This window comes from Sparus aurata, chromosome 8 (genome assembly GCF_900880675.1).
Source record: "Sparus aurata chromosome 8, fSpaAur1.1, whole genome shotgun sequence".
Classification (NCBI taxonomy): domain Eukaryota; kingdom Metazoa; phylum Chordata; class Actinopteri; order Spariformes; family Sparidae; genus Sparus; species Sparus aurata.
In genome coordinates, this window is record NC_044194.1 from 11,327,809 (window position 1) to 11,340,807 (window position 12,999).

The window sequence follows — 12,999 nt, forward strand, 5'->3', positions numbered from 1 at the left end:
GAGTAAAGATTAAAAACTGACGGACGTGGTGAAATTCATTGAGATCTCAGATCCTCTTGCTGGAGAGGCGCAGGATAGTAGCCACCTTCCGAAATGTCTCAGCAGAGGGCCCTCTAATTTTAGCAGGGGAAGGTTACCATACTGGGAGAGAGATTGGGAAGTGTGCAGAGCAGTCACATGACGGGCTTGGTAGTGAGCCATCAAAAGAGACAGCCAGGTCACCTCTGAAGAGCTACTTTTTAGAATATAGGGGGCCTGCATCGACAAAGGTCAGATATGCAAAAGTCGACCATTACTATAACTGTTTAATCTATAAACATGCAGTGTCTTGAGCTGTGTTAAAAGGTATTCTTTAACATTTTTATAAAAGAGAAGGACAGTGAAGGTCACCTGTTTTTGTCTCTGAAATACACAGTTTTTTCCTGCGCATGTGAAAAGAGACCGTCGAATGTGGTTATTGTGGTCAGACAGAGGCAGCTGTAGTTACATAATGTTTTTTACATTCTACAGCGACCTTTGACCTAATGGTATGTAAACAGTGGCCACATGCCGTCCACCTTCACAGACACTCAGCAGTTCTTCACAGCAGCTCTCAGATGTCACCCTGTAAACCCCAAGGTCTGAGCTGTAAGTGTAGTCCTCGTCTAGACTCATAACGTCGGACCACTCCATTGTTCTTCAAAGTTATTCAAAGAGACAGGGAGTGACTTATTGACATGACATGTTAAAACTTTACTCCCCTCAATAAGCAAAGGAATGTTTTATTTCTAGAGTCAGTTGCTCAGCCGCAGCTCTGATCAGGCTTTGTATTTAGACCCGAGGGTGTAATGTCATAATTACTGTCATCTCCGCACTGCCGCTGGGTTTCTTCTTTTTTCGGCTCGAGACACGTATTAATTTGCTCGCAGGAGTTTACTGTATAATTTCATGCTATATAAAGTGCTTTCTTAGACTTCACTGGCAACTGTGCATATAACATAAAAGTGAGGTCTGATATTATGTATGTACTCCACCTGCTGGACTCCTTCAGAAGGCACACAGACTGTGATGCTGAGCCTACGACGACCTCTACTGGAGGATTTCTGCTCATGGATTCCTTGATGTACCAGCAACAATTTATACCTATGCTATATGAAAGATCTCAACTGCAATTTAACATTGTTAGGAGAGCAATATACACTTATGGTCAAATTAGATACATACCTTTCCCGGCCTAAACACATAGGCTGTCTTGGAAAAATCTGGGTTGTGAGGCCCAGTGATAACACATCAAATTAGGCAGGGCTGATCCACCCTTTCTCATGGGAGAGTACTGCTTTTTGTAATTGCAGCAACTCTAATAATTTTATTTTATAGTCTTCAGGGGGAAATGTGTAGAAGGGGTAACCACTGAACAAACACATTTTAAGATTCTTATACTCTGCATTATGAAAAGGACTGCCCCCTAGTTCATTGGCTCTAAACCCTTTCAAGTCAGGAACTCACAGAGGAAATCAGGTTGCACTTGGAGCTTTAACTCACAACATCCTGAAAGTTCACCAAGGCCTGCAACCTCTGCTTACTCTGTTTACCTTCCATCACTCCATCCTACTCAGTTATCGGCCCAACATCTCTCTAAAGTGGTACATAAACCTTGGATATCATATTAATTATGATGATATAATACATTTAATGTAAATAATAATGTTGTAAATAATTTATTATGTTATTATGTTGTTATAATGTTAAATTGATCATATTATTATTATTATTATTATTATTATTATAATCATCAGTATTATTATTGTTATTGTTGTTGTTAAGGTTATTATTGTTGTTGTTGCTGTTGTTAAGGTTATTGTTGTTGTTTTAACCTTTGACAAGAGTTTCACAGGTCTTATATCATAGAAAATGTCACTCAGAAAATCTTTAGTAAAAACAACCAATAGGATTCTTCTCCTTCTTGAAGTTGGGCGGGACTTCCGGGTGGAAGTCAGCGTGTTATGTAGCTGTCGGAGCTGCACTGATGCAGGAGTCTTATGAGAATGCTAATAGTCGTTTCTACGAAGTAAATTTGCAGCGCATGTGATAAGAGGACATTTTTATTAAGGAGAAACACAGTTTGGACGCTGTAACCGGACTTAAACTGTCAGGAAAAGGGTTAATTCATTGTAAAACAGGGTAAAGTTTGGTTGGGACGATGCAGACCTTACCAGCGATAAGATCATTTGTTTTCCAGTATCCCAAAACTATCGCTCTGGTCACTCTAACAGGTCAGTAATGCACTGAATGAATGTTTATGTTTATTAACGCAGAATGAATCAGCTCTTACAGTCTGAAGCTAATGATTGATCGACCTGCCACTGATTGCCTTCTGTACAGTCCTCAGTTATCAGAGACAGTTTGTTATTTAATCAGTGGGGTTTCATGCTTTTAAAAGTACAACTGTACTTGCACTCATATTGTCAATATTTAATTGTCAATATTTACAGTTTTATTATTTATAATAACTGGATGGTTTTGGAAATAATTTGACATGTACCTATTTTGTTTTGTTCTTATGTAATAGCTGTTTTAATGCACAGATAGTATTTATTTTATTTTTTTACATGCCTGTAGATAAATTGTATTAATAAATAAAACATAATGTCATTTTTTCAGCTTTATGTATTATGGATTACTTGATGTACCAGCAACAATTTATACCTATGCTATATGAAAGATCTCAACCACAATTTAACATTGTTAGGAGAGCAATATACACATATGGTCAATTAGATACATACCTTTCCCGGCCTAAACACATAGGCTGTCTTGGAAAAATCTGGGTTGTGAGGCCCAGTGATAACACATCAAATTAGGCAGGGCTGATCCACCCTTTCTCATGGGAGAGTACTGCTTTTTGTATTTGCAGCAACTCTAATAATTTAATTTTATAGTCTTCAGGGGGAAATGTGTAGAAGGGGTAACCACTGAACAAACACATTTTAAGATTCTTACACTCTGCATTATGAAAAGGATTGCCCCCTAGTTCCTAGCTCTAAACCCTTTCAAGTCAGGAACTCACAGAGGAAATCAGGTTGCACTTGGAGCTTTAACTCACAACATCCACTTGTATCTGTTCTCATTCAATTCTTACAATGCAACAAATCCATAATACATAAAGCTGAAAAAATGACATTATGTTTTATTTATTTATACAATTTATCTACAGGCATGTAAAATAATAAAATAAATACTATCTTACAATGCAACAAATCCATAATAGAGTATGAATGGGGGAAAAAGTGGGAAAGAGATGGAGAGTCCAAAAATGTAAGTGTGTTTTCTTGTTTCTGTATTATGTTGGTCAGACCCAATAATAAGTCTTTTTGCTGTATGTCATTAGTCAGGCTAACAGACAGACAGACAGATGGATGAACAGCTTTGTTGGATGACGATAAAGATACACAAAATCACCTTGTCCGGACACACAATTAAATTGTGTAGAAAAAAACACAGTAAAGCCAAAACTTCCAATATGGTTCTCTTAAGAAAGGGATCTTCGAGTCTGGCAAGACATGAAATATTCAAAACAAAGAGACAGACTGACTTTTGAGAGCACACAAAACAGTGTTCTTGTAGAGTTTTTGTCAGAGTGGCTGGTTGTACTTGATAAAAGTTATACTTGACTAAAAAAGATGACATCGTGTTAGAATATTACTTTGATAAAAAAAAAAAAAAGTCCAAGAGTAGAAGTCTGAAAGCATCTGATATTCAATGTAGTTTAGTATCAAAAGTACAAGTAAAATATACATATCTATACAGGCATACAATAGGCTGACCAAATATCGCTCTGGCTGATACGATATTCAGCATTTTTCTGATGGTTGATTATCAGAGTTCCATATAAATTAATCTGATGTCAATCAGTAAATCAAATTAAAATGATGCTACTTAAATAATAATAACTTTATTTATACAGCACCTTTCATAAACAAGTTATAAGGTGCTGTACAACAGAAATAAAACATAACAAATACAATTGCCTGACAACAACATAATAATACCACCAAAAAAATTGGACTAAAAAATTAGAAATTTAAAATCAACCATCCTCAACAAAGTAATCATACAACGATAATAAAACAAAATTAAGAGAAGGCCAATCGACAAACGTGAGTCTTTAGAAGAGAATTAAAAGAAGCCACTGAGCTTGCCTACCTGAGATTGGCGGGCACCTTTTGTGATGAGACGGGACCTCAGGACCATAAGCAAAGCTGTGCCGGCAAATCTCAGGCAGAGTTCAGGCTCGTAGGTTAAAAGCAGGTCACGGATACAGGCAGGAGCCTGACCATTCAGGTCTTAAAAAACAAGTAGTATAATCTTAAAAACAATTCTAAAACTCACAGGCAGGCAGTGGAGAGCAGCAATGGTTGGGGAGATGTGGTCACTTCTCTTTGTACCTGTTAAAAGCCTTGCAGCAGCATTTTGAATAAGTTGCAGTCTTCTGATGTTTCCCTTGCTGATCCTAGAGTACAGGGCAGTACAGTGGTCTAGTCTTGAAGAGATAAAAGCATGGACAAGCTTCTCCAGGTCGGTGGAAGAGAGGAAAGAACAGATTCTTGTCAGCTGTCTCAGCTGCCCAAAACAGGATTGCACTACCTTGGTTACCTGTGAGTCAAAAGATAGCTCTGAGTCAAAAATGACACCAAGATTGTGAGCCTCTTTCTGGATACCAAGGGAAGAGGGGAGACTGTCGGGAATGCAGGAGCTGGAGCTAGATGCGGAGAAAACGATAACCTCTGTTATTGATTCATTTAGCTGGAGAAAGTTGTTCGACAACTATTTTATATCTGTCAGGCATGAGAGAATATGAGAAACATTTGAAGAACCAGGTTTTAATGCTACATATAACTGGGTGTCATCCGCATATAAATGAAAATAAATGTTGTGACTTTGAATGATTCTCCCCCGGGGTAACATGTAAATGGGAAAAAAGGAGGGGTCCCAAAATTGACCCCTAGGGGACCCCACACGGCTCCGATGCAGCATGCAGTCTGCAAAGTAACAAGTAACTAAAGCCATTTAGAAAAAAGTGGTGACTAAAAGGTATTTGCCTCCAAGTAAAGCAGAAAAGTACAATTTTAAGGTATTTGTACTTTTCCATTAAGTACAGCTGTGGATTAATTATTCATCATCAGTCCTTCGGGATATGAAGGCAGTGTTTGGTAAAGTAAGATAACAAAATAAAAACCTGCAGGACTTTCACAGACAACTCTAAAGTTTAGGTATTATGGTTAGAGGAGATTTGTTTGCTGTAACTGTGTTGACTTTTCTGACAGGAGTGGGACTTTTCAGTGTGAAGAAATGGATGGCAGGCGGAGTGTGTCGCAGCAGAGCCCGGCTGGATGGAAAGACCGTCCTGATCACCGGAGGCAACACCGGGATCGGCAAAGAAACCGCTGTTGACCTGGCGAACAGGGGTTAGCTGCATGTCTATCTATTTGTATGTTCTAGTCTTTACCTATTACTACCCCCATTTTATTTTGAAATAAACAAGATTTGATGGTGTGTTTGCAGGCGCGAGGGTCATTCTGGCCTGCAGAGACATGGACAGAGCTAACAGAGCTGCAGAGGAAGTGAGGAAGAGGAGTGGAAATGGCAACGTTATTGTCAAAAAGCTGGACTTGGCATCTCTACAGTCGGTGCGAGAGCTCGCCAAAGATGTCCTAGCAAGTGAAGAGAGGCTGGATGTTCTCATAAATAATGCAGGTAAAAATAACGACATCTGATGGTGAGACATTTTGCAACAGCTTTGAGACAGTGTTCACATAAACAAACAAATGTTCTGACTTTTAGGTGTTATGAGCTGTCCTAAATGGCAGACTGAAGATGGCTTTGAAATGCAGTTCGGCGTGAACCACCTCGGTCACTTCCTGTTAACAAACTGCCTGTTGGATCTCTTGAAGAAGTCGACCCCCAGCCGCGTCGTCAACGTCTCCAGTTTAGCTCATGAAAAAGGTGCAGTTTTTCTTTCTGTCTTACTGAACAGGTGTGATTTTCTTTTTTTCTTCTCTCATGAATGCTGTCCTATCAGTGTCATTCAGTATGTACTGTTTTCACCCGACAGGTGAAATTTATTTTGATGACTTAAATCAGGATAAAGATTACAACCCTTGGAGAAGCTACCGACAAAGTAAACTAGCCAATGTCCTCTTTTCAAGGGAGCTGGCTAAGCAGCTACAAGGTACTGAAACCTTTTCTTATCCATAGCATTTCAGAAAGTGTGTCTATGTGTTTATTTTCAGATAACTCCGTAAACATGTGGGACATTTCTTTTTTTTATTTTGCAGGTACCGGAGTAACAACCTATAGCCTCCATCCTGGAGTCATCCAGACTGAGCTCGGCCGACACTTCTGGCCCAAGATCCCCCTGTGGAAGAGAATTGTCTACAAACCACTCATGTTCTTAATCAAGACTCCAAAAGAAGGAGCACAGACCACCATCCATTGCGCTGTGGAGGAGAGCCTGCAGAATGAGAGCGGACTGTACTACAGGTCAGTCAGTGTAGATCAGTAGAAAGTAGCTTCGTTATCAGAGGTATTAACATTAGTACATGTTCAGTTAGACACCAGGAGCCCAGGAGCAGAACATAGGGGCTTGGTACCCATTCACCTCTGTTGCTCCCCGTCTCTGTTGCTCTGTGTACAATATGGGTATGCTTGGAAATGTGTATATTTATATTCATTGTGTTTTTGCCACTTTGGGGCAGCAGAACAAACAGTTAACCATTGTTAATCAGGAAAGAGATCCGCTCTCTCGTCCAAAGTATAGTCACAGCGACAGCCAAAACTGTACTCCACAAAACAACAAGTTACTTCCCTGTAGGTTTACAGTTGTTTCAAACACAACATTGTAATTATGGCACCCTGTAATGTCAGTGCCTTTTTATCCAGCAGACACGAAGTAACATTTGTATGAAGTTTGGTTTCATGGTCCTGGTCACCTGTCAAACGTTTCACTATTTTATGAACCATGAGGGATGGGTTTCATTAGGATTTTACTCCTTATTGGTTCAATTCTATTTCCACAACTCTAATCTGTTCTTTTTTATTCATGGCTTTTCAAAAAATATGTTGTGTTATTATAAAAGAACAGTTAAGTTTGGAGCTTATCAACGCAGTGTTCAATAATTCAGTCCCAGAGCTCTTTTGATACCGGGTTTGTTACCCATTCCTGCTCTTCACCAGCCTAGTAGCTGTCTTTTGTCAGTCTGCCATCTGGGACAGTGTGTTTATCAGAGATATTCTATAGAAATCAGCCGCCTGCTTCAGGTGGAGACTAAAGTTGATGATAGCAGAGCTGTGAAGGAAGAAAAAACATTTATTTAAAATATAGCTTAAACGGGTCCATAGAGTTGACTAGGACAGAGTTGGGTTGTATGGTTTTGCGACTTCAACAAACCCCTTTCACTTCATACATAGGGCATTTTTGTCAGGTGATACTGAAATTTTTAACAATGATTGAAAGTAAGTAAGTATGTTTAAGTGCTGTGCTGTACTAATTCAGACTTCCATTCCGAAACATTTTGAAAGCAAATTTACCTTTTTACTCGTCTTTACTGTTCAGATTTCTCTGCCTGAATTAGTAAAAAGGTTTAGATTTATTACACTCCCTTCTTCACACATTTTAATCTCGGCTGTCTGTAAATCTAAGGAACCTAAGGGTCTTCATAATTTAGTGAATGCATACAAATCATCGATTCATTCTTGTTTATGCTGCTTATCACAAATGAACCTGAATAACCTACAGTTTGTTAGATCAAAAAGTACTGTGATGTTACTGTGTTGTAAGTTACCCTTCGATTGTCATCTGTATGCACCAATAATAACTTATTTCCTGTGACTCCATCAGCACAGCGGGAACAGATCGAGTCACATGTTTAACACTAAATTCTGCACTGATTACAGCGACTGCGCTCCTAAAACGGCGGCCCCTCAGGGTCTGGATGATGAAGCTGCCAAGAAGCTGTGGGATCTCAGTGCCTCAATGGTCGGTCTGGCATAATCATAGTGACATTGATGATGATGATGATGACGACGGTGGCGATGGCGACGATCGTCATCAGCACCAATTGGACTGCCAATTGGCCCTGAGGAAAGACTGGTGTGCTCTCTAATGAGCATCTGTGGGCCGACTATCAGCTGAGCATCCTCCTAATTTGATCAATGAGTAAACAGACAGAAAAATCACAAGTGATAGACATTTATTCATAATATACAACAAACTACTTGCAAAAATACTATGGGTTAAATTATGTTTTTTCTTTCGTTAAACAGAAGCACTGCTTCACAGGTAAGTTACATGGAAGCTGTATGATCTTTAGTTTGATTGCCATTAGCGTGAAATGACATTAAAATTGACAAGTTTCACTAATCTCTGACGACTATGAACTCGAATGTCATTCAATGTTACTTGAACTTATCATATAAGAATTACGTGTGCTTTAAAAGTATCTTGTAACACTGTCAATAGCAACATTTTCTTTTTTTTTTTCTTCCTGGGCGATAAAGTGCTGTTATACATAGCCCATAGTTTTACCTGTTTCTTAAGGCATGTTTTTCATTCATTCACATCACATCTACTCATTTAGTTCCATGTGAGACCAACGATATTGAAATAAAACACATTTTGGTTACATCATCATGAAATAAAAATGCTCCTAATACATTAAATGTATCTGTCCACTCTGTTTATGGTTTTTTTTTTGTTTTTTTTTTAGGTTTCTTTATCTTGAAGGCACTTTGTACAAATTTGCTACAAACAGTCAAATTTCATCTTACTCAAAGCTACATCTCAGACAAGTGCATCACATTTTTCTTTTTTTCCAAAGAAACTCCATTAATGGTGCTAATTACATATGCACAAAGTGCACCCAAGTGGCCTGCTGGCTACAAATGGACCCTGTATGTTCCCTACTTATTACATTATCATGTAAGAGAGCTAGTTCAGAGGAAAAGTACCATGTCTTGGCATTTACATTCAAAACTGTACTACATAAACAGCAGATGTTGTGAAGAAAACAATCCTTAAGTTTGGGTGTAACACAGGGAAGAAATCTACCTATATTGCTCAGTTTCAATATATATATATATGTATATATATATTCTTTAAATAAATAATACATTATTCAACATCTAGATGGCTGTGAGTCTACACAGCTGAACCTATGGATGTACTTCCTGACAATGTGTGGTGTTGTTAACATTTCTACCCTCACAATATGTGCTGCATAAACACCATCGCTTAACTAATGAGCCAGCTCTTCGAAATCAGAAAGCTGTTTCATCTGCTCCACTTGCATAGAGTGCCTTCTCACAAGTTTCTTCTTGGACTTGAGGCCGCCTCTCTTTGGTGTGTTTGGTGCTACTGGAGCTATAGATCTAATACCTGTGGCCAGAGGTGACGAGGGCTTGCTACTCGCCCCAATATCGGGAATGGGAGGGTTGGGGTTGACGTTGAGCGGGGGTAGGTGGCCGGGCCTGGTGTGAGAGATGTGGTCCAGCAGCAGGGTGCCCGAGCCTCTCCTCTCCAGGAGGCCCGGCGCTCGCCTGTGTGCTGTGCTGGGAGAGGAGGGGCTGGCGTTGCTGTCGAGAGATTCTCTGGAGCTGGTCAGCATCGCCAGTGGAGACGTGTTTAGTTTCCTCCGCTCCACTGGGACCTTAGGAGAGTCTAACATGGCAGAGTCTAAATAGAGCTGTGAGTCTGAGTCATAGTGATCGTTCCCCAGACGTCTCCTATGCATTGTGTCTCTCAGACTGGCGGGTCCAGTGCTGCTGCAGCTCTCCTGCTCTGTTGGCACAGTGCTGCGCCGTGCCAGCGGCTGGTGCTGGCAGAGAGATCTCTCGTACGATGCTCTGGACGTTGGAGGAACTGATAGTGAGGTTGTCATTTTACAAGCTTGCTCGCCCACCGGTGGGAATAAAGTGTCCTTTCCGTCCACGCTGTTGTGTCGAGACAGAACTGACCTCTTGCTCAGAGAGAGTCCGTTCACCCCTGCGACTACATCCTCATCAGAGCTGGCTTTCTTGCTCTCCTCATGGGCGGCGGCTGCAGCCAGGACTGAGGGAGCAATCAGCCCCCAAGGCTCAGACTGCAACCTCTTCAGCTGAGGCAGACGTGCGCGTTTGGGGTTTGCAGGCCGGCGTGTTGGAGACGTCGGGCCGTTGGCTAGCTTCGCAGCCGAACTCGAGGTTTTCAGCTTCGTCTGGAAACTGAAGACTGTGTTTTGCAGCTCTTGCTCGGGTGTTGGAGAGGCAGAAACATTGATGTCAGACGGAGACGTGCAGTACATCGGGGAGGACCTCTCGTCCAGCCCTGGTGATGGCGGGGCGTTTAGGTACTGTTTGGTGGTTTTAGTGCCAGACGGTGATTTATCTGTGGTGATTATGATGACCTCCTTGCCTTTAGCCTTGCATGCATCCAAGAGCAGTTTCAGTGTCTGCTTATCATCTGCATTGATGGCGTAGACCAGGGCCGAGGCCCCGCTCCGGTCCTCCAGACTGGGGTCGGCTCCATTGCTCAGCAGGTGATCCACCACCTCGTGTCCGGCCCTGTGGATGCAGGCGTGCATCAGAGCCGTCCTTCCCGCCTTGTCCTGTATGTTGGGGTCTGCCTGGTTGTCCAGCAGATATTTCACCAGCTTTGACTTGCCGACGCTCTGCTGGTCAGTGTGTGTGGACATGCAGGCCACCATGAGCGGCGTCTCCCCGCGCTCATTGCTCTCGTTGATGTAGGCGCCTCCCTCCAGCAGGAGCCTGGTCAGTCTCAGGCGTCTGAGCCACACCGCCTTCAGGAGCGAGTTCCCATCTGTCCGCAGCTCCAGAATGTCTGCCATCTCCCAGCCAATCACAGATGTTCTCAGCGTTTAAGTTACAGCTCACAGCCCTTTGGACAAATCAGTGAAGGGGTTCAGTTTACATGGCAAAAATCTGTATAATTAAAGCCTCATAGTGTTTGTTCCTGTAATGTTTTGCTAAATCATCACCAGCAGGTGGCAGCCTATTACAACTTAAAGATTATAAATTTCACTTACACAGATTTATGATAAAGGAAATACATTCTTTAAACGATGACAGATGAAAGCAGGGTGTAAACAAGAAAATGTAGGTAAAGCTCCAAAACAGGAGACAGCTTGCACAGCACCTGTTAGATCCACAAACACACACTGAAGGGATGAACACACGGGTGTAATTTGATATCAAAAATCAAAGTTCATCTAACAGCAGCAGCTTGTTGTGTCTTTTTTTCATCATATTTATTTACGGAAGCGACAAAGAGAAGCGTCAACCACCGACCCGAAAGTGCGCAAAAAACACCAGCCATGGATCTGCTCCTACACTGGCACAGAAAAATGCCCAAGAGACTTCATGTCAACGTGATTTTTTGTTTTTAAATATATAAAACTGATACAGTGACAGTATAAAAACACCTGACCTGAGAGGATCATAACGGCGCAGTCAGTGTGAGGTGTAGTGGCGGTGCGTGGTCCTCATTTTGGATAACTTGGCTACAGAGACGCGCTCCATCACAACCATCGCCTCTCCTCTCCATTAAACGCCTCCTTTAAGACTGTTTATATAACGCGAATATTAATGATCATGATATACAACAACCATACATGTGATGTTGTGCGTAATGCATGTAGGTTTATCTTTCCTGTCAGCCTCCTAGGATGAAGAAACCGCCGCAGATATTTACTTAAATTTGAAATGGTCAACCCTCTTTTCTTTTAATTTAATAATTTTTTTTTTTCTAGTTTAATAATTTCGCAAAGCAACTTATTGTGTGTGATGTCTCTTACCTGGTCGGAGGAGAGGGTTCCCATGCTCTCAAAGTACCCGCTGCTCTGACAATTAAAAGAGATGGAGAAGAAAATAAACGAATGATTCAAATGGAAAGTTTGGTCGAAGCTCTTCGTCCAATGTTCCCCTTTATTTCTTGTTTTTTTTCCTCAGCCGTTGATGTTTCCCCACCGACGCGTCCCTGCTTTTAGGTGACAGGGTGCCGTACCTCCTCTGGCACCATCACACATGAGCTGCGTGGCTTTTGTGATGGAGGCGCACTACATCAGTCCAATGGGGAGTATTCCTTTCACTGCGCACTCAAGGATCACAACCTGGAGACGCTGCGGGTTAAAAATAACTTACTTTCCCTGCATGTTGAATGAAACGTGTATTCTCTTGACGTCATAGTCAACCAAAAATAAATTGCGTCTGATGGAAAAAAAAAAAAAAAGAAGAAGAAAAAAAAACCTCTGTCCCGATCCTTTTCACATCTGCAGGACACAAACAAAACGAGCACCCAAAGACATGGAAATGTGCTTTTGTGCGTGTGTTTATCTGAATTGTTACAAAAGGACAATTTGTAAATGAAAAACTGACACTGTTGGGCCCACACATGATGGAGATGAGGGGGGAATCATTTTTGTTGATGTTTTGTGTGTGTGTGTGTGTGCCATAAATAAGATTAAATCTATCTGCAGTCACATTTGTTGGAATAATAAAAACAAAAAACAGCCTTCCTCTCCGCCATGTGGACGATCCAGCTGTAAAAAATCTGACAAAGGCAAATGTTTTGGGTTGCCATCGCATCACACACAGGGCCACATAGATTTGTGCTGTGATTATCTCCGTAACACAACATCAAGTCTCCAAGCTGACTGTGTCTCTGATTGGGGCTCGACACATGAAAAAGATGGAGCAAAAAGGAAAATATCTCACACCTATATTTATATATATATATAAAATATATATTTACTGCACAATTAAAGAGGCCAAAACTTGTAGCAGCCATCACAGCCATACAGCCTAATAGGGACATTTCTATTTTTAGGTTGCTATGAGACAGCACAGAAGCAGTTTCTAATGAGAACAGTGATGTTCTCAGCCCTGCATGGAACAGGTGAATCCGACACATAACATTTCACAAAGGAGCAAAAGGCTTTTGTAATTTTTTTTTATTTCAGGCACTTGCTC

The 12,999-nt window shown here is 41.2% G+C and overlaps 2 protein-coding genes across 3 annotated transcripts; one reads left to right on the forward strand and one right to left on the reverse strand.

Moving 5' to 3' along the window:
- The first annotated feature begins 1,931 nt into the window (after positions 1 to 1,931).
- On the forward strand, positions 1,932 to 8,692 carry LOC115587217 (retinol dehydrogenase 12-like). Its single transcript, XM_030426920.1, has 7 exons — positions 1,932 to 2,252; positions 5,304 to 5,444; positions 5,542 to 5,733; positions 5,821 to 5,982; positions 6,092 to 6,208; positions 6,315 to 6,519; positions 7,933 to 8,692. The coding sequence occupies exons 1-7, from the start codon at positions 2,180 to 2,182 to the stop codon at positions 8,027 to 8,029; spliced, it is 987 nt and encodes a 328-aa protein (XP_030282780.1). The 5' UTR covers positions 1,932 to 2,179; the 3' UTR covers positions 8,030 to 8,692.
- Positions 8,212 to 12,164, reverse strand: ankrd34c (ankyrin repeat domain 34C). 2 transcript variants are annotated; one of them, XM_030426918.1, is made up of 2 exons: positions 11,826 to 12,164; positions 8,212 to 10,909 (listed from the first exon to the last, which is right to left on the reverse strand). In XM_030426918.1, exon 2 carries the CDS (start codon positions 10,857 to 10,859, stop codon positions 9,273 to 9,275), a length of 1,587 nt encoding a protein of 528 aa, XP_030282778.1. In that variant the 5' UTR covers positions 10,860 to 10,909; positions 11,826 to 12,164; the 3' UTR covers positions 8,212 to 9,272. The 2 variants fall into 2 exon arrangements, with proteins under 2 accessions (XP_030282778.1, XP_030282779.1); XM_030426919.1 differs by lacking the exon at positions 11,826 to 12,164 and adding an exon at positions 11,459 to 11,802.
- Between the last annotated feature and the right edge of the window lie 835 nt (positions 12,165 to 12,999).